The 20,425-nt window shown below is 51.9% G+C and overlaps 3 protein-coding genes across 4 annotated transcripts in view; 1 reads left to right on the top strand and 2 right to left on the bottom strand.

Moving 5' to 3' along the window:
* Positions 1 to 899: 899 nt before the first annotated feature.
* On the bottom strand, positions 900 to 7,838 carry CHML (CHM like Rab escort protein). The gene is made up of 3 exons (XM_081114537.1): positions 7,681 to 7,838; positions 6,789 to 6,852; positions 900 to 5,488 (listed from the first exon to the last, which is right to left on the bottom strand). Exon 3 carries the CDS (start codon positions 5,168 to 5,170, stop codon positions 3,209 to 3,211), a length of 1,962 nt encoding a protein of 653 aa, XP_080970663.1. The 5' UTR covers positions 5,171 to 5,488; positions 6,789 to 6,852; positions 7,681 to 7,838; the 3' UTR covers positions 900 to 3,208.
* A 3,858-nt stretch (positions 7,839 to 11,696) lies between these two features.
* On the bottom strand, positions 11,697 to 15,946 carry GLRX2 (glutaredoxin 2). Of its 2 annotated transcripts, none has more exons than XM_081114564.1 (4): positions 15,617 to 15,946; positions 14,115 to 14,178; positions 12,771 to 12,947; positions 11,697 to 11,913 (listed from the first exon to the last, which is right to left on the bottom strand). In XM_081114564.1, exons 1-4 carry the CDS (start codon positions 15,628 to 15,630, stop codon positions 11,773 to 11,775), a joined length of 396 nt encoding a protein of 131 aa, XP_080970690.1. In that variant the 5' UTR covers positions 15,631 to 15,946; the 3' UTR covers positions 11,697 to 11,772. The 2 variants fall into 2 exon arrangements, with proteins under 2 accessions (XP_080970690.1, XP_080970689.1); XM_081114563.1 differs by lacking the exon at positions 15,617 to 15,946 and adding an exon at positions 15,038 to 15,221.
* Positions 15,947 to 17,430: 1,484 nt separating this feature from the next.
* The window catches only part of CDC73 (cell division cycle 73), a 61,927-nt gene continuing 58,932 nt past the window's right edge, over positions 17,431 to 20,425 (top strand). Inside the window, exons 1-2 of the mRNA XM_081114610.1 lie at positions 17,431 to 17,663; positions 19,775 to 19,880. Coding sequence (XP_080970736.1) covers positions 17,533 to 17,663; positions 19,775 to 19,880 — 237 coding nt within the window. The 5' untranslated portion in view covers positions 17,431 to 17,532. The remainder of the gene's footprint in view (positions 17,664 to 19,774; positions 19,881 to 20,425) is intronic.

Raw genomic sequence — 20,425 nt, 5'->3', positions numbered from 1 at the left:
TATATATTAATATTCAAACTTTTTACATTTTAGTTCGTCACTGTGGGAATCTAGCAATGAGATTCGTTTTAAATGAATGCACATCCCGCATCTTCCTGAATTAGTCTTCTATTGTCAGTATGTTTACGTAAGTTTCACTAGTTTCAAAGCCATGTTCCAGAAAATATTGTGCTGCTTTCTGTTGTCTCTCATTTTGTGAATGCTCATTACAAGCTCCTTAAATCATAGGTACATAAAAACTGTGTCAAGATTGTTTGATTTCTGCTTGAGAAATATTTCCTATAAATTGCCCCAATAGGGAAGATGTTAGTTCTTGATTTTATTTATCACACTATGAGAAACCAACAAAATCATTACCAGAGATAATTAAATCAAATATGCATGATAAATGTCCAGATTTTTAAAGTTATCTGTAGTTAATAGCTTGAATTTTTTACTAATTTGCTCTGTTATAATCCTGAGTCATAGTAACTAGTTGCAGGCATACCTCTGAGAATGTTGTGGGATTGGTGATATAGCGTAAATGACAATGAAGTGAAGTCACATGAATTTTTTTGGTTTCCCAGTGCATATAAAAGCTATGTTTACACTATGTTCACACAATTAAGTGTGAACAGCATTATGTCTACAAAAATACTTTATTGCTAAAATAATGCAAGTCATAATCTTTTCGCTGGTGGAGGGTCTTACTTTCGATTTGTAAAAAAAATCCCAACATCCACAAAGTGCCATAAAGCGAAGTACAATAAAATGAGGTATGCCTGTATTTCATTTGTTGTGTATTATTTGACAATATTTCACATCTGTTCAGAATGAGACCCTTTTCAAAATGTTTGACTTCTAGTATGGAGGCCACAATTGCCTCAAAATGCAAATATCAGCATATCATCTTTCATGATACAGATATTATTTATTCTTTGAACATTTGAAAAACTACACCAATAAGTCCATTAGAGTAAGATTCCAAGTCATCCAAAAATTATACTATGTTATAATATTCCCTAATTTTTTAAGGCTTTGTATTGGTCATAACTTTTCTCATTTCTGATTTATTTTGCATTCCAGTAGAAAGTAATGTATTCATTGTTAGTTTTCAAAACCATCCCTATTTTGGACTAGCTTAACACTTTTCTTCTGTTTCCATTATGTTTGGCTCTACATTTTTTGCAACTTCTCACGGTTCCTTTTCTCAAATTCTTATGAATATTCTTATTGAAATTGAAAATTTTTTTTCAATAGGTCTGGATTACCTTCACCTCCATCTTATTTATCATCTTAAATTCTTTCTCGTTTTAATGACTAATTTTTAGATCTATTTCAGGCATTTTGGCTGGATTTAAACTTTAGGATCCATCCAATAATATTACTTTGCTATATTCAAAAACCATATAAAACCAATTTATGACTTCTCTATGTTCAGGAAGGCATAAATGACTTCATCTTTCTTGTTTCGTTTTCCGCACATAGAACAGCAACAAAAGACTACTCAGAACATCTTTTGGCTTAGTACATCTGTTTTCTCATGACATGGTGTTCAGATCAAAAGATACATGATTAGAAAGCATTCTTTTGTTAAAACTTAGCCAAATTCTGTCTCAATGAGGTCCACAGTTCTAAGCTATCTTTATTTTTACTCCTAATCTTCCCATTTCTCCAATTCGGTAATGAGCGGAGACCAATTTCTATCTCCTTTCCTTCACCAGCAACAACAGACTGACTTTTTGGGGGCATTTTCCCTCCTCCTCCGGAATCTGCATTCTTCTACGTTAACGTTCGTGGAAGTTTTTTGAAATCACGAAAGCCTGGATCCCAACGCTGGCTCTTTACCTACCAGACTCGGAGAAAAGGATGAACGAAGTCTTGATTTCTGCTTTGAAAATGTATTCAACATCTGCCTCTCAGGGTCGAGGAGCCGTAATGAGAGAGCACGGTAAGTGGCCAGCACATAGTCAAGGCTCATTTCCGGAACAGAAACTCTCCTGATGGCCTCTCTCCCTACGGGAAGCTCATTCTCACTGAGGAATGCAAAGGGGACTGGAAGGGAGAGGTTCACCTCTTGTTACGGCTCCACAGCTGGATGCATCACTGGACTAACAGCTTCACGACTCCTGGTGGGTCTGGGAAACTGTGTATTTCTATCCCCTACATAGATACCAGCCAAGAGGCAGAGCGATGATGAAGGTGGGTCTCTATTTGTGGGGTGGGACACACCAAAGGGATGTGGGAAGTCCTGCTTAGATTCACTCCTGTCAGCTGCAGTTCATGCTGTGAATTACAGTGCTCGAGCCAAAGTGGAGGAAGGCTCACCCTCACCGAGAAGGCGGGGCAAGGGAACCCCTGGTTCAAACGGACTCACTTGGTTCCTCCTTGGGGATTTGAAAACAGTCCTTCTAAAGTCTAGAGTCATTTGTTTTTTATTTTTGCCTGAGTTACTGGTTGGAAATTCTTTTCGGTGCCAGGGTTCTGCAGACATTTTCTGAAATACTGAATCAGAACGAATCTTCTCCCCTACATTTTCTCTGATGGAACCTCCCAAGAATGAGCTCTTCAACAAGTAACTGGACTTTCTGGCACTTGTTCTAATGTTAGAAGATTGTGGTGGTGATGTTGCCTTCTGGGTTACAAGGGTAGCTTAGGAGAACTCAATAGTGAGACATTTGTAAACATCAGACCTTCACAAATAAAGGATCATGCAAAGCTAGTCTTTTAATTAGACAATTTTATATTGGCACTTGCATTAGTTGCTATTGCTACCATAAATGTTTATATTATATACAAAAGACCCACATAATTTACTGTGTGTGTGTTTAACTCAGAGGTGGTAGCAACTATCTTAGCTGCAAAGTAAAATACCCTTTAGACACTGTCATTGTAGACAAGAATAAAATCTGAAAGTCATTAGCAGATACAATATAATCCTCCTTTAAGCACAGTCGCTAATATGGAACCCTCACTTATACACCCAATACTAAAATAAAGCTAACCCTGTTTAAGATTCTGGATCACGGAGTACATTCTGAAACAAACAAAAAACAGTCCAATAACTAATGAATCAGTTACTGACAGGTTAACAGACATCCAGTGACTGATAGCACGCATCACATAACCACTTCAACTTCCTCAGATAGGAAACTGTCCTTTAAATGAGAATATTCGGACGCTAGGATGAAGGCCCACAGTAGCATTTCCAGCCTTCTTTTCTTTTTTCCTAATTTTGAAGATGCTGTCCTGGGCCGTCTAGGTTTTGGCTTCCTTCGGAGGATTCTAGTTTGGCCACGATGAGAGTATTGGTCCCAGGAGCCTCTGGTTGCTTGTCATCCCCATCGAAGATAATGTCTTCTGGATTGGGCGGTGGCGGGCAGAAGTCTTCTCCTGGGAAGATCTGCTGGAAAAGGGTTTCGGCGAGCTTGACTGCGTGCTCGTTTCCTAGTCCACAGTCAGGCCCGGAGCAGACATACACGTTGGAGGGTAAGCCATGGTAAGAGCTTCTGCTGACCCCTGAGGAATCCCTCATGTTAAAATACAGAGCCCACAAGAGCCGCGGCTTGGGGGGGTCTCCCTCGTCTGTTTCTGCCTCCGCGTAGGGGGTGAATAACTTCTGCACCACGGGCTCCAAGTCTTCTCTTGCTGTGCCGGCGGATGAGCAGGTCAGATGCACCAGGTAGGTGTCTTTCATGCACGTCATGGTTGAAGAACATAACTCCGCGACCCGAACGGCACGCGCACCTAGCTCCGCTGGAGGGACCGTCAACATGGAGATCTGCTGGTCGGAATCTGCCTTGAGCACGGACTGGTCCGTGATGAGCACGGCCCTGGAGATCTGCTCATACTGCACGCCTGCGCAGGTGTCCTCGGAAAGGTAGCTGTCCTCCACTATGAAATACTTCGCACGGATTCTCTGACCAAAATGATCTATCGCTGCTTCACACCTTCCAGATTCCTTGTCAACCACGAGGCACTGCACTCTGTGGCGAAGACAATAGATTCCACCGAAAACAGCACACATCCTGCAGAAACACTGGGGGATTTCCCCTTGGCCGTACAAGGGGAATAAGAAGGGAGTGTTGCCGTACCGTCCAAGACACTGAAGGAAGTGCTTTGTGGCTTTAAGGCCGTCTACAGTCAAGCAGGATGGCTCTGTCATTGCGATCGAGTGTAGTATAAAGTGCTGTAGGCTGGGGGTTAACTTTTGAGTCTTTAAGTACTCGGAAAAGGGGCGCTGTGTGAAATCCTGGTATTCCCCAGGATGCTGCTCATAGTCTAAGCAGAACGTCAGAAACTTCATCAGCATCCTCTTTTCCACCATGGTGAGCTCTTTGCTGTTAAAGACATCTGCTCGGGAACAAGGCACCTGCTCTACTTTCCCCTCTCGAAATGCCAGAATCCTGGTGACATTTTTAAATTCAGCGTAACGACTAACATTGGATTTGATCAAAAGATCGATCAGCGAGCCTTGAGAATACAGCAGCTTTGAGACCAAGTCGATATTAAACCTCCTGCCTTCTTTAACTATCTGAGAGTAAGTAATCCTATTTCTCTTTGGTTGACCCACGTTGTCTTCTACCACAGGTTTATTTTCATCCTCAGCTCTGTCTGAAACTGTGTGTACACAAGTTTTCTCTCCACAATCCTTTTCTTTCACCTCAGTTTCCTCTCTATCGGTTACTTCTGGTAAAATTTCTCCATCGTGTTGTGGAGTGTCTTTGGCAGGCATTTCGGGGCTAGTACTGTCTGAGTGTGTTTCTTCAGACAGACATGCAGGATCCAGAGGTTTGGTGAGGGTACTAGACGCTACCAAGGAAGGATTTTTCTGCAAAGCATCAATCTCTTCGGCACTGTCACCTGTGTCCTCACTGGCGTAACAGAACACTTCTACGTGTTGAATGGTGTCATCCTTCCGACGCAGAGCGATGGCTTCTTCTGTGTCCTGGATCAGGTTTTGCCAGGCAGCACTGCTTTTGTCCCCAGCATCACTGTCTTGCTCACACTCCTTCAACCAGGAGAGCAATCCCGAAAAGGTGAAACTAGCCCAGTTTCCTCCATAGTAACTTCTCGAATCAACATGTAGCACTCTCTGCCCACTTCTTGAACATGCAGCCGCAAGGATGGATTCAGGCAAACCTGTCCCTATGATAATTACGTCAAACTCTGTAGGGAGACTGTCCGCCATCCTGGGAGTAAAGTGGTGACAAGTGCCAATGAAGGAAATGAGTATGAATCCAGGCAAGGGCTCAGACGAGGTGTGAATGGGCTGTGATAAAATCTCTCCTTGTGAAGTCCCAGGTCGTTCCAGAAGAATCCAGGCCGCAGGTCTTAGATGGCTGTTACCCTTTTTAATTTTTTTCTAGGTCAGTAGCATAAAAACACGATAAAGTACATCTAATCGCATCTGAGAGTACTAACACGGACGTGTGGCTTTCATTTCTGCATTTCATCTTAGCAGTACGCGTCAAAGTGCATCACACATGCATTTGTGACTGGAACTCTTCTGTGCAAGAAAATTCAAGAAATACAAGTGTAAACAATATTAAGAGGAAAGTAATTTCATGCAACAGTAATTACAATCCAGTGGAGCCTGACTTGTTATTAGGACACAAGCCTCTACTAAAGCAAGTCATTAAATGCTTTCTCACATATTTTCTAATTTCTTGGAAACGAACAATAGATATATATTCCCCCAATCAGAAAATTCAATAATGAAAAATGGGTATAATAATGTCCCACAAAATAATGAACAGAATACAACTGTATAACTCCTGTTTTTAAGACAACTAGTATTTGAATGAAACTATACGCGACTGTGAGCTTAGACGTTAAGAAATGTGTGCTCCACTGTGTTTATGGAAACAGACCGGAGAAGATGAGCACATTGCCACAAGGAATATTCCCAGGCCCAATACAGTGTGTGGGTGATTCTAGGACAGCTGGACAGAGACTTTTCCATACCCACCCACCCTCAAAGTCTCATGGTGGAAACATGAGACTATTTCAACCGAATCAACCAGATTGTTATAAAAGCACTGATTCAGTAAAACACCTGGCATTCTAAAATATTTAAGTGCAAAAAGAATAAGTCTACTGAAGGGAAAATGTATTTATAACAAATCTTTACATGAATGTACATATGCATGTGTGTTTTTTTAGGAATAAGTTAAGAAAGAAAATTCCTGGGCGCATATGTTAAAATGTATTTACATAAATAACACTTCTAACATTGGAATAGGTGCATTTTCAAGGGCCAAGATTCAATGGTGAAAGGACAGCTTTTTCAATAAATGGTGCTGGGAAAACTGGATATCCATATGCATATATATATAAATTAATTCAAAGTAGATCAAACCTATGCTACAAACAGCGGATCTGTCTTTATCAAAGTATACCAATATTTTCCTGGAGTAGTAACCTCTAAAATTTCTAAGACAAAGAATTTATACATTTTTAATGGAGCTAAGCAATGTGAAGTCTCCCGCCAAAACCCCCACAAAATTCCTCATATTGTATTCTTTCTAACAGAGCTAGAGAGAGCCTGTATTTTCCCTAATCTTTGCCAGAACAATTTTCCCCAGCCTGCGTTCCGTCTACAGCTGTGCGTGAATACTGTTTCAGCCAAAGGCATGCAGGCAGAACTGTGATGGATGTGACCGTGGTCAGTGGTGGACAGGGAAGGAGAAACAGGGCTGTCTCGCAGCTGCCAGCGAGGGAGAACATGCAGACCAGAGGGGTGTCCTAAGGGCACTCCCTGGACCTGGCTGTGCACAGCACCCCGGCCCCGCCCCCACACCACTCACCTGGATCTGATTCACGGGAGCAGCTGCTGACTCCCCCCAAGTCGACGACGTGCTGTTGCCCATCCTACGAGGAATTGTTAAAGGGGCCGGTTCATCAGACAGTAAGGGCAATGCTGCAGGTGAGATTCACTCCGACAACAGCCCTCCAAGCGCCCTCCAGTCACGCCCCCGGCGTGGAGCGCCCAGTGCGAGCTGAGCAGGCCAAAGGCGAAATGCCCCAGGGATCCATGGAGCTGGGAAAACACAGGGCCAGGGGCCTCGGGGACCAGCCAGCCACCTAGTTACCGGGTGACCAGCACCTTCTAGCTCCGCACAGAAAGCTCCAGGGCTCCCTGTCTTGCAAAACCGGTAAAAGCCACCGGAGGAAGCGGGTGGGAAGGGATCCCAGGCGGATGGAGGAGGCACAGCGGCCGCACAGATGTGCCAGCGGGCGGGATGGCAGGACCGCGGGGCGGGCCTCCACGCCAGCCGGTAGCCAGTGGTTATGGGAAGCGGCGCAGGGCAAGCACTGTCCCCGGTGCAGCCCCGATCTCCGAGCCGAGGCCACTGAGCAGGAAGCGCCCCTCCCTCCCTGCAGCGCCAGCAAACAGACAAGCAGACGACCAGCCTGTAACTCAGCCCGAGGGCGTCCCGTGCAGCGTCTGGGACATACGTAGCGGGACAGCTATCCCCTGTCGGTCTGAAAATGTCTGAAATCCCAACGCAACCACTGGGGGAGGGAGTGTCCAAGCGGACGCGACTGCAGTGTTTTCCACCTGAGTTCCAGGACCCTCAGGCGCTCAGGGCCCCACCTCTCCGCACCCTTAGGGGGCCCGGCTGGATGGGTTCGGGGCCCAGGTGGCGCCACGTCTCCGCACCTCGCTGAGCCCGCCCTGTCGGCCGCACCCCGTACCTCGAGGCCTCCCCGCCGAGCCGCTCTCGCTCCGGGAGAGCCGCGTCCCCGCAAGGACCGCGCGGCGCCCGATCACGGTCCGAACGGAGGGGACACGGGAAAACGCGACCCGGGAGAGCCCGCCTCCGCCTGCAGGCCCCACTTCCGCACGCCCGGTCACGCCCCCTCGCGCACGACACCGCCCATGCACGCTCCGCGACGCCTCCGCCAGCAGGCCCCGCCCCGCACGCTGGACCGCGTTCCCCGCTCAAGGCCCCGCCCCCGCACGCTCAAGGCCCCGCCTCCCGCTCAAGGCCCCGCCTCCGCACTCCGGGCCCCGCCCCAACACCCCTCCTCCACGGGTAGATGGACCCAGAAAAACAAACTCAAACTCTAAATGCTAAGATGCTACAAACAAACCTTAATCCTTTAAAATAAGCGGGACATTACAAATGACCTAATACCATTTCATGAGACTTCCCTCCCCCCTCATTTTCCGAGATTTTGCAAAAACTATACAATTATTTTGGAAATGTTAAGGCAGAACCCCTGAATGAATTTGAGGATCTTGACAAGTGGGAAGCATCATTCAAAAAGCACAATAAAGCCACATCGAAATGATCAAAGAAAATCAGGGTCAACCACGGAGGGATGGTACCTAAGTATACTGTACCCACAAGTACAAATTTCTCGAGAAGTGATATTCTTACAGAATGTACGCAAAAATGAAAAACTCTACTCTTGAATACCACAGGTTTGGACTGACGTAAGGCAATATCTTCTCTAGAGAATGTCATATAGCCTCAATGTAAACATGCCCGAGGAACAAGTAGAAAAAAAAATAAGTTAAGCCGTTTATTAGTTGCATTTAATGTCTGGAATCGAGGCAGAGGGTGAAATCGTAACATCGGAATATACCCACCAAACCTTTGAACATTAGGTTCTCTATTTAGAGATGATAGTCAACAGTTGCATGGAGAAAGGGAGATAAAAAACCACACATTTCTCCATAGGTGAAAAAAAAAATGACTTAAAACATTGTAACCATTTTAAACCTTCTGAGGAACCCTTGACTTTAAAAATATTGCTTATCTGGTGTCTTTTATGATATACATTCGTTAGAACACAATAAAACCCAGGTACACTTACACCAAAGACAACTTCTGAGCTCAACAGATTTCGAGCTTCCCAATTAGAAAATTGGAAGTTTAAGTGTAAACTGATTCGTGATACAATGAGAAAACAAATGGCCTATTTTTTAAACAATTATTAGTGGGCCTCAGTAGACAGTTTACCTTGTAGATCTTACCATTACACATAAGAGGACTGAGAAAAAAAGTTAACACTTTTCTTAAACTGGTCATTCTTTCTAGCCTCGGGTTCTGAAAAGAAAAAAAAAGGTTCACACCCATTGTTTTCCTTACATTCTATACTTTCATCAAGCTGGAAGGTGTTACGGACTGAATGTGTCTCCCCAACATTTACTGTTGAAACCCTCACCCCCAATGCTATGGTGTTAGAGGAGAAGGGCTTTGGGAGGTAACCGGGCCTTAGCCCTGGTGATGGGTGGCTGAGAGCTTGCGTTCTCTCTGCCGCGAAGACACAGCAAGGCCTTGGCAAGAACCCAATCAGCCGGCACCTCGATCTCGGACTTCCCAGCCTCCAGAAGAGCGGGGAATAAGCATCTGTTGTCTCCCCCGTCCTGTGGACGTAACGTCTAGCAGCGTGCAAAGGCACGGGGAGGGAGAAGAAACGGAAGTCGCCCATACAATGCGAGCGGGGACCTGGGCAAACCCGGGCCGGGTCCACCACTGGGCCCTGCGACAGCCCCACGCTCACCTGCAGCTCCACTTACCCACGGTCACCTCGCACCCGGAAACATCCAATGGTAAAACCCCAGGAAGAACGCAGGCACCGGGCCACCTGCGCGCTGGTCTGGGGCGTGCGATGAAAGCTCTTCGCATGGTGAACTCTCGCGTGAGGAAGTCTCACGTGGTGAAGTCTCGTGGTGAAGTCTCGCGAGGTCCTCCCCTACGCACGCTCCTGCCCGTGCGTCAAGTCGTGGCCGCGCCGTGGGCAGGTGGACTGTGGCGGAGGCTCGGTGCTGCTGCCGGTCCCCCTTGTTTCAGTCACTAGCGGCCCCATGGGCGGGAGCAGTGATGCTGGGAATGGGGGTGCGCCCGAGAGGAGCCGGGAAGTGCCGCTCGTGCTCGTGTGTGACGAGGTGAGTGAGGGCGGTGAGGCCCTGAGCCTGAGAGCGGGCCCAGCCCCCCGTGTGTTGTTAATACGGGGCTTTGTCATACTTGTTCCTGCCTCCCTGTGCCGATTCCTCAGCGAGCACAGTGCGCATGTGCAGGAGGAAGCCTGGTGCCTCCGGGGTGCACCAGCCGGAAGCTGCACACCCGTTGTTTAGGGTTTTTATGGGGGATTCACCCCACAGACGTAAGTCATCCCTGAAGTCCCTCGTCCAGCCCTTCCCCCTCCCTGAAGGTGGGGATGGGGCGCAAAGGTCCAGCCCAATCCCACTTGCTTGGTTCCCCTGGCCGCCCCCCATCCTTCCTGGCTTTGCAGAAATCACCTCCTCCACACCGTGCAAATGCACAGGGACTGGTCCACGGGAGAGCATCAGAGTTTAATACCCCCGCGCGGGGACTCACGTAGGCATGAACCCCTACCCCCCAACAGGCACCGTTCGCTGTGTGTGCCGGACATTTGCACAGAGAAGAATGGGGTCTTAGATTTCAGAAGCGAGGATGGGCGTTTCCACGAGTTGAGGCAGAGCTGCACACACGTGGCGGGAAAATCCCCGCTTGGCGACTGGGAAACGGTGGGACCTGGGGCATCTGGCTGACAGGCACCCGCGAAGCCCTGTTCTGCGTCCACACTTAATGCAGATTCGGCGAAGGTGGCATGCTCATGTCTCCCTGAATCTCTTGAGCAGGAAAGTGGGGGAGAGTCGAAAGTTCTGAGCCTTTTGTTTCCTAATAAGCAGCTGAAAATCAATACCCCAAAGGCAGCTCCATGGTGGCCAGACTTTGGTTCCCCTCCGTTGCATTCCAGTGTTAGAAGGTACCACGTGAGAATGAAACAGTCCCAGTTCCTGCTTCATCGGGGTCCCCCAGCGGCAATTTCATAAACCCGCGTAGGGAGCCCAAGCTGCCCCCAGCTATCTCCCTCCGGGCTGACCCAAGGTCCCCTGGTCCACGTTGACCCCAGGGCAGAAGCACCCCACTTCTCTTAAAATCCCTTTTCCTCTCTCTGGGTAGCTTCTCTCGTCCCAGCATCTGGTCATCGGTCCCTAGGACTGTGGGATCGTCTGGGAACACGCTTCCTAGGCACCAATAGTAACTCCAGGACGTTTCTGAATTGTTTCACAGGAGGCTGATGTTTCCTCCTCATTTCTGTTGAAGAGCTGCACAAAATGAAAGCCTTTGATGGGCAGAAGGGGTGAGAAAGGAAGCTTACAGCGGAGAGTTGGGGGAGCAGGGTCTCCAGGGGGGACCTCCCCATGTGCTGAGAGGAGATTCCAGACTGACCGGCTACCTTTGCATTCCTGGGAGGGGCAGAAGCTGCAGTTAGTTTAGGTCTTAGGTGTTAGGTTTAGCACATGCGACTCCATTGTGGGCCTGCTTTCTCTTTTTTACACTGCCCACAGGTACAGTTCTGATTTTGTTTTTCTGGAATAAGTTTCGTTCCATCCTACCAATGTCATATACTTCTCTGACTCCAGGAGTACAAAGTGGGAGGGCCTGTTGTCCCAATACAGGACAAGGACACGTCCCTGGCCACATTCACAGCCATATCAGTGAGAGCCTTACATTTTAAAGAGAAATTACACATCAGTCCTCATCACTAAACCCTGTAAAAGGTAAGGTGTTAACTCCTTCAGAACAGTATACATAATAAAGAACACCAAGTCTGTAGAATTCACATATACATTCCCAATAAAACACATCTTTTCCTTTCCTTTTGACACAACTCCCTTCCTCCAGTTCTAAACACCATCTCTTTTGCTCAAAAAATGGCAAGCAGGAAGATGAGGTTTCCACTGCGATTTATTGTTCATCATTTTAACAACATTTTCATGAAGACTGGTCACATAGTGAGACATCCTCAAACACTGTCGCCAACATGCTTGCTGCTTTTTTTCAAGTAACACTGATGAACCAGTGGAAGCAGTTTCCCTTCCTGGTGGAGCCTGTGGGTGTCGGTGGCACCTCCAATAAAAGTCCCATTGACAAATATCCTTGGCACCTGTCGGATACACAGAAGATCAGGTGTCACCGAGTGTCAGCAGCAGAACAGCACTTCGAGTAATAAGGATGGAGATGCTCACGTCTGGGTACCGTTATGGGCCGGGCACAACACTACGGAAGCTCTTTAGTGATCAGTAAATGACAGAGCTGGGATTTAAATTTAGGGGCCATTGGACTCTCCAAGCCCTTCCTCCTAATCACCTGACACATAAAAGTCTCTAATTATTACTAATGTTTAACTTTCTTACAGTTGTTGACTAAAGGGGAAGAGTACACAGGTTTCTTCCATGCACATAAGAAGGAAAGTGGCAACATTGGGTATTTTTCTGATAATGCATATTACGGAAAAATCCACAAATTTAAAGAATCTGCCCAGCTGGTATTGCTCAGTGGTTGAGCACTGACCAATGAACCAGGTCATGGTTCGATTCCCGGTCAGAGCACATGTCTGGGTTGTGGGCTCGATCCCCAGTGTGGGGCGTGCAGGAAGCAGCCCATCAATGACCCTCTCTCATCATTGATGTTTCTATCTCCCTCTTCCTGTCTCTGAAATAGAGTTAAAAAAAAAAAAAGACTCTAAGCACATGGAGCACTAAAGCACTCCTGCTGAAACAGTCTGTACTGTCCACACACACGCATGCACGCACACACACACGCACCCATGATGAAGGATAAAAATAAAACGAATTAACTCCCCTCTTTCCTAGTCTATGAATCTGGTTCCTGGATCTGCCATTTCTTTATCAATGAAGATTTTCGGAGAATGCCCGGGTCCTCTTTCCTAACACGAGGGTGCCCCCTCCCCCCCAGGCCAGCACCCACTTTGGGGGGGAAGCACCACAGAGCAGGACTCACGGTTCTCTCGCCAGTCATCTTGGCAAGCGCGTCCTGAAACTGGCTTCCATATTCGAGCAGGTCCAGTTCCACCGCTTTGTAGTTTACGTTCATGTCGTGGAACAGCTTCTTTGCCATGTTACAGTAGGAACAGGATGTCTTTGAGTAAATCACCACACAGTTATCGGAAATGGTTTCCTGGAGTCGAGCAAACAAATCATCTTAATGCCAGACGTTATCTTTTGGAAAGAAATCATGATACCGCGGAAGGATATGAATGTTGGCGTCTCAGGATTGACTCAGGGCTGGAACTAAGTCTCCATCGCCTCCCTTCTCATCGGGGCTTGAGGGTAATAGTATTCATTTCCAGGGAACACTATTAGGAACCAAGGGTGCAACAGATGGGAAATGCTGGCATGGAGTCCTAACAGCGGCAGCCAATTCATAGACAGCAAACACCTGTGTGCGGGACACAACGCTCAACACGTGACCTTGACCAGCTCCGGGAAGCCTCCCCTCAGTCCTGAGAGACGTCCTGCCGCCCTCTGCACTCCACGCCGAGGAGAGTGAGGCCGGGGAAGGGAAATAACTTACTCCTGGCCCTCAGCTACTCAGCGGCAGAGCCGGGATTTGATCCAAGGGAGTCTGGCTCCACCGTCCGGGCACTTCACCCTGTTGTTCTACTTCTCAGACATTCAGTGCATGTTCAGGAGGTAACGCCTCACCTGCCTCAACTGTCAGTGGTGAGGACTGATGCACATTTCTCTTAAACGGAAGGCTTTGGCCCGGCCAGTGTGGCTCAGTGGTTGAGCATCGCCCTATGGACCAGGAGGTCACGGTTCGATTCCTGGTCAGGGCACATGAGTGATTGTGGGCTCGATTCCCAGTGTGGTGTGTGCAGCAGGCAGTCGATCAATGATTCTCATCATTGATATTTCTATCTCTACTCCCCCTCTCTCAAATCAATTAAAAAATTAAAAAAAACAAACACAAAGAAATGTGGATGAGGAGATTCCAGAGTGAAAAGAAACAGGACAGGGCCAAACATTCCGGAACTCTCCTCCCCTTTCCTCAAGTCCGTGCTTGCTGAACAGCTGTGACTCTGTCCTTATTTTAGGAGGCAGCTCCCTCACAGTAGGTTCTGCCATTGCGTTCCTACAGCTGTGCGTGAATACTGTTTCAGCCAAAGGCATGCAGGCAGAACCGTGATGGATGTGGCCGTGGTCAGTGGTGGACAGGGAAGGAGAAACAGGGCTGTCTCGCAGCTGCCTGCGAGGGAGAACATGCAGACCAGAGGGGTCTCCTAAGGGCACTCCCTGGACCTGGCTGTGCACAGCACCCCGACCCCGGCCCCACACCACTCACCTGGATCTGATTCACGGGAGCAGCTGCCGGCTTCCCCCAAGTCGACGACGTGCTGTTGCCCATCCTACGAGGAATTGTTAAAGGGGCCGGTTCATCAGACAGTAAGGGCAATGCTGCAGGTGAGATTCACTCCGACAACAGCCCCCCAAGCGCCCTGGAGTCACGCCCCCGGCGTGGAGCGCCCAGTACGAGCTGAGCAGGCCAAAGGCGAAATGCCCCAGGGATCCATGGAGCTGGGAAAACACAGGGCCAGGGGCCTCGGGGACCAGCCAGCCACCTAGTTACCGGGTGACCAGCACCTTCTAGCTCCGCACAGAAAGCTCCAGGGCTCCCTGTCTTGCAAAACCGGTAAAAGCCACTGGAGGAAGCAGGTGGGAAGGGATCCCAGGCGGATGGAGGAGGCACAGCGGCCGCACAGATGTGCCAGCGGGAGGGACGGCCAGGACCGCGGGGCGGGCCTCCACGCCAGCCGGTAGCCAGTGGTTATGGGAAGCGGCGCAGGGCAAGCACTGTCCCCGGTGCAGCCCCGATCTCCGGTGCAGCCCCGATCTCCAAGCCGAGGCCACTGAGCAGGAAGCGCCCCTCCCTCCCTGCAGCGCCAGCAAACAGACAAGCAGACGCACCAGCCAGTAACTCAGCCCGAGGTCGTCCCGTGCAGCGTCTGGGACATACGTAGCGGGACAGCTATCCCCTGTCGGTCTGAAAATGTCTGAAATCCCAACGCAACCACTGGGGGAGGGAGTGTCCAAGCGGACGCGACTGCAGTGTTTTCCACCTGAGTTCCAGGACCCTCAGGCGCTCAGGGCCCCACCTCTCCGCACCCTTTGGGGGCCCGGCTGGATGGGACTGGGGCCCAGGTGGCGCCGTGGAAGAGGCGCCAGGTCTCCCCTCGCTGAGCCCGCCCTGTCGGCCGCGCTCCGTACCTTGAGGCCGCCCCCCCGATCCGCCCCTCCGAGCCGCTCCCGCTCCAGGCGAGTCGCGTCCTCGCAAGGACCGCGGGGCGCCAGATCATGGTCAGAGAGCGGGGCCGCAGCGAACGGAGGGGACACAGGAAAACGCGACCCAGGAGAGTCCGCCCCCGCCGGCTGGCCCCGCCTCCGTACGCCCGGCCCCGCCCCCTCGCGCAAGACACCGCCCATGCACGCTCCGCGACGCCTCCGCTAGCTGGCCTCGCCCCCGCACGCTCGACCACTTTCCCCGCTCAAGGCCCCGCCCCCGCACGCTCCGTCACGCCTCTGCCTGCAGGCCCCGCCCCCGCACACTCGACCACGTTCCCCGCTCAAGGCCACGCCCCCACGCCGTCCGTCACGCCTCTGCCTGCAGGCCCCGCCCCCGCACTCCGGGCCCCGCCCCCCAGGTCTGACAGCCCCGCCGCAGGTGTGGTGGGCGCCCCAGGGAGGCTTCTCCCTCCCGAGTGGCCCGCGTGAGGCGGCCGGGAGCGCGGACGCCGGGCGCGCCCTCCCACCTGTACGCAGCCGCCTGGTTGCCGGCCAGCTTCTCACCTGTCGGCCTCCATGTGTGGTCTCAGCCCCGATGATCCCAGCCCCGCACCTGGTTCTGTCAGGGTGGGCGCGGCTCTTGCAGGCTCACAGGCAGGTGGGCGCAGCGCGTGGGGCTGTGGCCGGCATCCCGGTGAGCAGAGAGGGAGAAGAAGGACTGTCCCACACAGTGTCTGGGTGCCTGCCTAAGGGTGGCAGCGGCGCCACCGCTTCCTGTCGGACAGGTCTCCGAGTCGGTGACATCACAGCCTGCACGCGTCATCTAAAGATAAGGCCCTTCCCTGGGAACCCACCCATCACAGTCATGGGCATGCTGGGCTTTACATTCACAATGAAAAATTGTGGGACGTTCATTCCAAAGGCTTCAAAATAAAAGTCACGAGAAGGTAAAACTTAAGAGAGCCCAGCGGCGTGTTGCCATGGCTTTAAAAGTAGGCCAGCGCTCTAATGACAAGCCTGCTGCACAGTCATGGTCATAATGGCCCTGGGTGCGGCTATGTAAGCGGACACGGTGGGCCTTTATTTTAATTGACTGTGGACATGGAAACCTGCTAAATTCAAAGGTCCACTGGCCTGCCTAAATCTCTGACCAATTATTAGAGCAATCCAGGCCTTTTTTGATCCTCCATGCTCCACTAGCTAAGTTTAAGATTCAAGTTACAAAGGTAAAAAAAATTAGAACTTTTGACAGTTCTCTTTCTACTTTTGCAAGTGGGCTATGCATCATGACTTCATAAAAGGGTGGAAGTGAGCTGCAAAAACCATTATCCCCAAAGGCGTGACGTCATCTTCCTAAATCCACAATTACCTTTAAACATGAAGGCATGCTGCTGACAGTGCTGTGGGGTTTGTTTTGTTTTTATAAAAAGGTAGTTGTTTAGGCTGGGCCAGTGTGGCTCAGGGGTTGAGCATCGACCTATGAACCAGGGGGTCACGGTTCGATTCCCCATCAGGGCACATGCCCGGCTGCGGGCTCGATCCCCAGTGAGGGGCCTGCAGGAGGCAGCTGATCAATGAGTCTCATCATTGATACTTCTATCTTCTTTTCTGAAATAATAAAAAAAAAATTTTTTTAAAAATATATCTCTTATGGAAATTTACTGTTTTCTTAGGTTTTGAAGTCGAATTTCACCTCATTGGCCTCAAACTGTTTTACAAGATAGAGACCATTAGGAGGCAAAACAATCATGTCCTAAGTTCACTCTAGTAGAGATGGCCTATGCAATAGGACCTCCCAGGAGTCACCCTATTAACCTGCACTCATGTGTACCAGGAAGGGCCTTGTTATGAGCAGCAGAAGACGTCAGCCACCCAGTAAATTCCAAGGCTTTTAGGAGCGCTGTGCCAGGACCCAAACCTGGAGCAAAAACCGTGTGGGGGCGGGAGAGGGGGGCGTGGAGCCGGACAGGGGCATGAGGTACTGCTCTGCGCGTGCGCCCGACGGTGACTTCCCTGTACGCCCACCGTACGTGCGCGCCCGCGCTCCCCGTCTGTGCGTCATACGTGCGCGCCGGCGTCCCCTGCGCCGCGAATTTCGCGCTGGGAGTCGGCACCTGGCGGAGCGGAAGTCTTTGAGGGGCGTGTTGCTGGGCGACGGGCACGCCCCCTGGCGGCGGCGGCGGAGCGGCGTGGCGCTGGCGGCACGCAGTCAGGCGTTCTCCGCGGGCAGCCGGGGGCGGGGCCTCGCCTCCTAGCGCGGGGTCCTCGGCGGCCTGGGCGGCTCCTGCCCCTTTTACTGGCGACGGCGAGCGCGGCGGCCTCAGTGGGTGCGCGGCGGCGGCGGCGGTGACGGAGGCGGCGGCGGCGGAGGGGGAGCGGCAGCCGAGCGAGGCGACGGGCGCGGCCGGAGGCGGGCGAGGCGAGGGCGGCGGCGGTGCGCGGGGCCGGCGGCGGCGGCGGCGGCGGCGAAGGGGCGGAAGATGGCGGACGTGCTCAGCGTCCTGCGACAGTACAACATCCAGAAGAAGGAGATTGTGGTGAAGGGGGACGAAGTCATCTTCGGCGAGTTCTCCTGGCCCAAGAACGTGAAGACCAACTACGTGGTGTGGGGGTACGTGTGCGGGGGGCCGGGCCGAGTCGGGCGCTCGGGGCACCTGGGTGCCGGCCCCTCCCCCCGGGCCCCTGGGGGTGGGGGCCCGGGGGGCTGCGGGCGGGGGTGTGTGAAAAGTTTCTCCGGGGCCAAACTTGCACTTTTCGCGGGGGTTGCGGGGGGGAGGGGGGCGCCGTGCACCCCTGTGGGTGCTCGGGCGGCGCGTTCCTGCCCCGCTCCCCGGAGCTCCCTGCACGGAGCGCTGGCGAGGCGCGGGGGTGCTGCGGGGGCGCCTCCGGGACGCCCCCGGTCTGTTCTTGACCTCGGTTCCCTCGCTCCGCGTCGCGAGTGTGACTGCTGCCCTCGCGGCGCCCGGCCCGGCTCCTGCGCTTTCGGGGTTCCCTGGAGAGAGGAGGGGTCGGGACTGGGGTCGGGACCGGGCCCCTTCGGGGGGCCCCGCAGGTGGTGCGGCTGCAGGTGGTGCGGCTGCGGGTGGAGGCAGGGGCTTCCGAAGGGAGGGGCGGGGGCCTCCGGGTTGGGGGGCTGGTGGGGGCGGTCCACGTGGGGCGTCCTGGTTGAAGTCGTGCGGAAAGCGCGGAGGCCCCGGCCTGGCCGTCGCCCGGGTCTTTTCGGGGGCGTCTGTCGCTCCCGTTGGAGGGTCCACTTGGGGTCCTAGGGGCCCGCGGCCGGAGCTTGCAGGCTCGTGGGGTTCGGGTGGGAGGGAGCCGTGGGCTTTGGGGGGAGTCGCGGAGCAGCGGGGGGGCGGGGTGACGGGCGTGTGCGGCTGGTTTCTGGTTTTCGCCTTGGTGGCCCCGGGGCTGTGTGACCTGTGACGGGAGCGGCTCTTCCCACCCCCTGCGCGCGTTTTCTCTTCTCAGAAAGAGAATGAGTGATGATCACGTTTGCTTGAAGTTTTCTTTCTTTTAGTGGTTAGAGTCCTCGGGTTCCACCTGGGAGATGGGGAAGTTCTCAGGGCCCTGGTGCCTGCTGGAGGAGGGTGCCCTCCTCGGTCACCAAGATCTTGGGGGGCCAGGAGGGGTCTCAGGAGTTCCGTTTGGCTGTAGACACGCTGGGCTGCAGGCTTTTTCCTGAGTAAACGAACGGACACACGAATACGCCGGAAGGAACGGGTGGGCATGCTGAGGGCGAGAGGATGGGGCGGCTCTTCCAGGACCAAGGAGCTGGACGCCGAAAAGGCTGAGAGCCGAGCCGAGCGGAAATGTTTGACAGCAACTCGGGGGGCGGGGGCGGGGGCGGGGGCGGGGGCGGGGGCGGGGGTGGGGGGAGTGCCAGGGGGCGCCTCGCACAGCGACTCGCACTCGCACAGCAGGGACTCGCCCAGTTCCTGCCGGTCCCCACGTGCGCGTGTAAACTTGCGCGTCTCCATGGCGTTCCCACCTTGGTGCAGGCGGGCCTTCTGGACTTGGTTTTTCTGTGTCCGGAGCGAGCCTCTGGGTTACCCACACGTTAGGTTCCAGCGCAGTGAGTGAGGGTGATGTGTGGCTAGGAAACTGGGTTTGGGCTGACGGTACTGGCGTGCTCAGACCCTGGTGTGGATGGGAGAGGCGCAGGAGGCCGGGGTTGGTTGCTGACGTTGGGCGGTAAAGAGCTTGCGCCCCCGGCTCTGGAAGGTGATGGCGATGTTTCATCACAGGTAGAATTCCTTGGGCTTTTACATCATGGCTTTCCTGTGAGGGCGGTCCTAAGAGCGGCACCTCGAAGCTCATTGTGGTGCTTGCTGTGAGCATGTCGCTTAGGGGACGTGGAGCCAGTGTCTTGTATTTGGCACCTGGTGACAGTGTGCTGGGAGTCAGTGCCACTCATTCTCGGGGTCCTCAGTGCCTGACTGAGCGCATCTCCACTGGCAAAGCCCAGAACCTAACTGGGCCACATCCTAAAAGCGCAGGCACCTTAGGGTGCACCTGTGTGCTTCCCTCCGTCTGGCTTTTTGTCATTGCCTGCCTTTGGTTCCTTTGGCCCAAATGACAGGGCCACTTACGAGGTGCTTCATGCTGTCTTCCTTGGCCGTGTGAAATCCACTGTGGGAGAGCTAACGGTCTCTGCGGGTGCACGCAGAGCGAAGTGCACAGAACCGAGTTCGAGTTGAGTAAACTCTTGCTGTCGTGTTTCAGGACGGGAAAGGAAGGCCAGCCCCGGGAGTACTACACCTTGGATTCCATCTTGTTCCTCCTCAATAATGTGCACCTTTCTCATCCTGTGTATGTCCGACGCGCAGCCGTGAGTAGAATTCGTTTTAAAACGTTTTTATTTAATTGGTGGCTACCACTGGGCGTGGGTTTCAGATCCAAAGGACGAAGGGCTCCTAGCGTGTCCTCATGACAACATGGTGATTGATGTCGATTTTTTTACATGTAAAGTGGGGGTGGTGGTTACGACAACAGCAGTTTTGAGGTTATTTGTAGGGATGTTTTTAAAAAACAACTTGTCTGTGGAAGAACCCTGGTATTCGGAACTCTAGTTTAATCTTTAGAAAACGTTTTTGACATTAGAAAGAATTAAAAGTAACAGACAACTTTAAAATGAATGTTTAATCAAACTTTTCACACTTATTGATACATTAATTTGTTTTCAGTTTTGCCTGATTTCTGCATTTCAGTGTTTGAACACTGGTTTTCTGAACAAGAAATACATACCTAGTTTCAATTTCTTTTAAAAATATATTTTTATTAATTTCGGAGAGGAAGCAAGAGGGAGAGAGAGAGAGAAACATTAATGGTGAGAGAATCAATGATTGGCTGCCTCCTGCATGCCCCCCACTGGGG

This window comes from Myotis nattereri, assembly GCF_964212035.1.
Source record: "Myotis nattereri genome assembly, chromosome: 20".
Lineage (NCBI taxonomy): Eukaryota > Metazoa > Chordata > Mammalia > Chiroptera > Vespertilionidae > Myotis > Myotis nattereri.
This window is presented reverse-complemented; position numbering and strand designations above follow the sequence as displayed.